Source organism: Toxorhynchites rutilus, chromosome 2, assembly GCF_029784135.1.
Source record: "Toxorhynchites rutilus septentrionalis strain SRP chromosome 2, ASM2978413v1, whole genome shotgun sequence".
Classification (NCBI taxonomy): domain Eukaryota; kingdom Metazoa; phylum Arthropoda; class Insecta; order Diptera; family Culicidae; genus Toxorhynchites; species Toxorhynchites rutilus.
In genome coordinates, this window is record NC_073745.1 from 192190161 (window position 1) to 192191453 (window position 1293).

At 37.6% G+C, this 1293-nt stretch overlaps 1 protein-coding gene across 1 annotated transcript; it reads left to right on the forward strand.

Annotated features, from left to right (window-relative positions):
- The first annotated feature begins 308 nt into the window (after positions 1-308).
- LOC129770271 (uncharacterized) lies at positions 309-1293 on the forward strand. Its single transcript, XM_055772989.1, has 3 exons — positions 309-547; positions 892-1033; positions 1092-1293. Exons 1-3 carry the CDS (start codon positions 530-532, stop codon positions 1208-1210), a joined length of 279 nt encoding a protein of 92 aa, XP_055628964.1. The 5' UTR covers positions 309-529; the 3' UTR covers positions 1211-1293.

Genomic DNA, 1293 nt, shown 5'->3' on the forward strand with positions numbered 1-1293 from the left:
GATCTACGCAAATAAACAATCCTATTAAAATAATAACACATAGCGTATTATTCTAGAAATAACACAATAATCAGGATTTGAGCATCAAACTGAAGGATGCTCCTTAGGGCTCAAAGATCAAATAAAAAAAACAGTCTCATTCATACAAAAAAAAACCATTCCATGATTCAACGAAAATGACGCATTGATGTTTTGGATCCCCTGTGTTGTTTTTGTTGGTGACGATCAACTTTTTTGTTGATAACACTTGACCGCAGTCAGTCTGAACGGGTTGCGTAAATGGCAGACGGTGATTTTTAGAAGTTCTTAACATTATTATTTATTGCGATGTTTCCTACAGCATCCGACCTGCCGGTCGATGATTTACAAACCGTTTCCGTAGAACCGTCCAAAATCGAGGAAAAAATTAGTAAGCAGTATAAAAGCTGGTGAAATACATAATGGCAGCATCAGTACGCATAAACGTTTCACGGATAGCTGAAGTGATAGTGTGGATTTTAAATTTCAAATAGAAAGAAGATCAAATAAGATGGCCAAAATTGTTATGGTAGGTTCACATTACGCTGATAGTTGCATAGTGTAGAATGGAAGTGAAAACTGTAAACGGGATAGTTCTACTATATTTTGTGCATTGTGTGTATCTACATCCCAAGGTTGATTTTGTTAGTGCGAATGTGGTTATTTTTTTTCGATATAAATTTGTTCATTGATCATGTGAAGTTTTCCCGTGAACCGCATTCCAATTAAAGAAATAAACAGGATATTAACAAATTTTAAAGTGAATTCAAGTTTTATTTTTGTGCATTGATTATAACCGTTAATGGTTTTTGGTGACTGATTGTAATCTGAGAACCCAGATGTTTAACAAAAACAATTTATATTGTACAACAGCTCCTTGCCCTGTTGGTTGCACTTGTCGCCATGGTTAGCGCACAACATGGCCGTGGACAAGGACAAATACACGGTGGTGGACATGGCGGACATGCCGGTGTAGGACCAGGCTTCGGAGCTCATGGTGCTCAAGCATATGGAGGTTTGTAGACAATGACCATGCAAGGCATTATCTTTGAACATCATACCATTGTTTTCAGGTGGTCATGGAGGACATGGAGGAGCAGGTAGTCATGGTCGTCAACAACAGAACTTCGGTCATGGTGGACACGGACAAGGACACGGACAGGGACGTGGTCATGGACATGGTCGATACTAAAAAACAATTTCCAAAATACTCAAGACTACACTATCAACACAATCCTGGTTTATTTATAAAAAAAAAATAAAATTTACAAATAA

Bases quoted from the DNA above. Each gene is read 5' to 3' on its own strand.
- LOC129770271 (XM_055772989.1), top strand. The intron at 1,034-1,091 runs GTTTGTAGACAA...CATTGTTTTCAG, and splicing joins TGGTGCTCAAGCATATGGAG to GTGGTCATGGAGGACATGGA.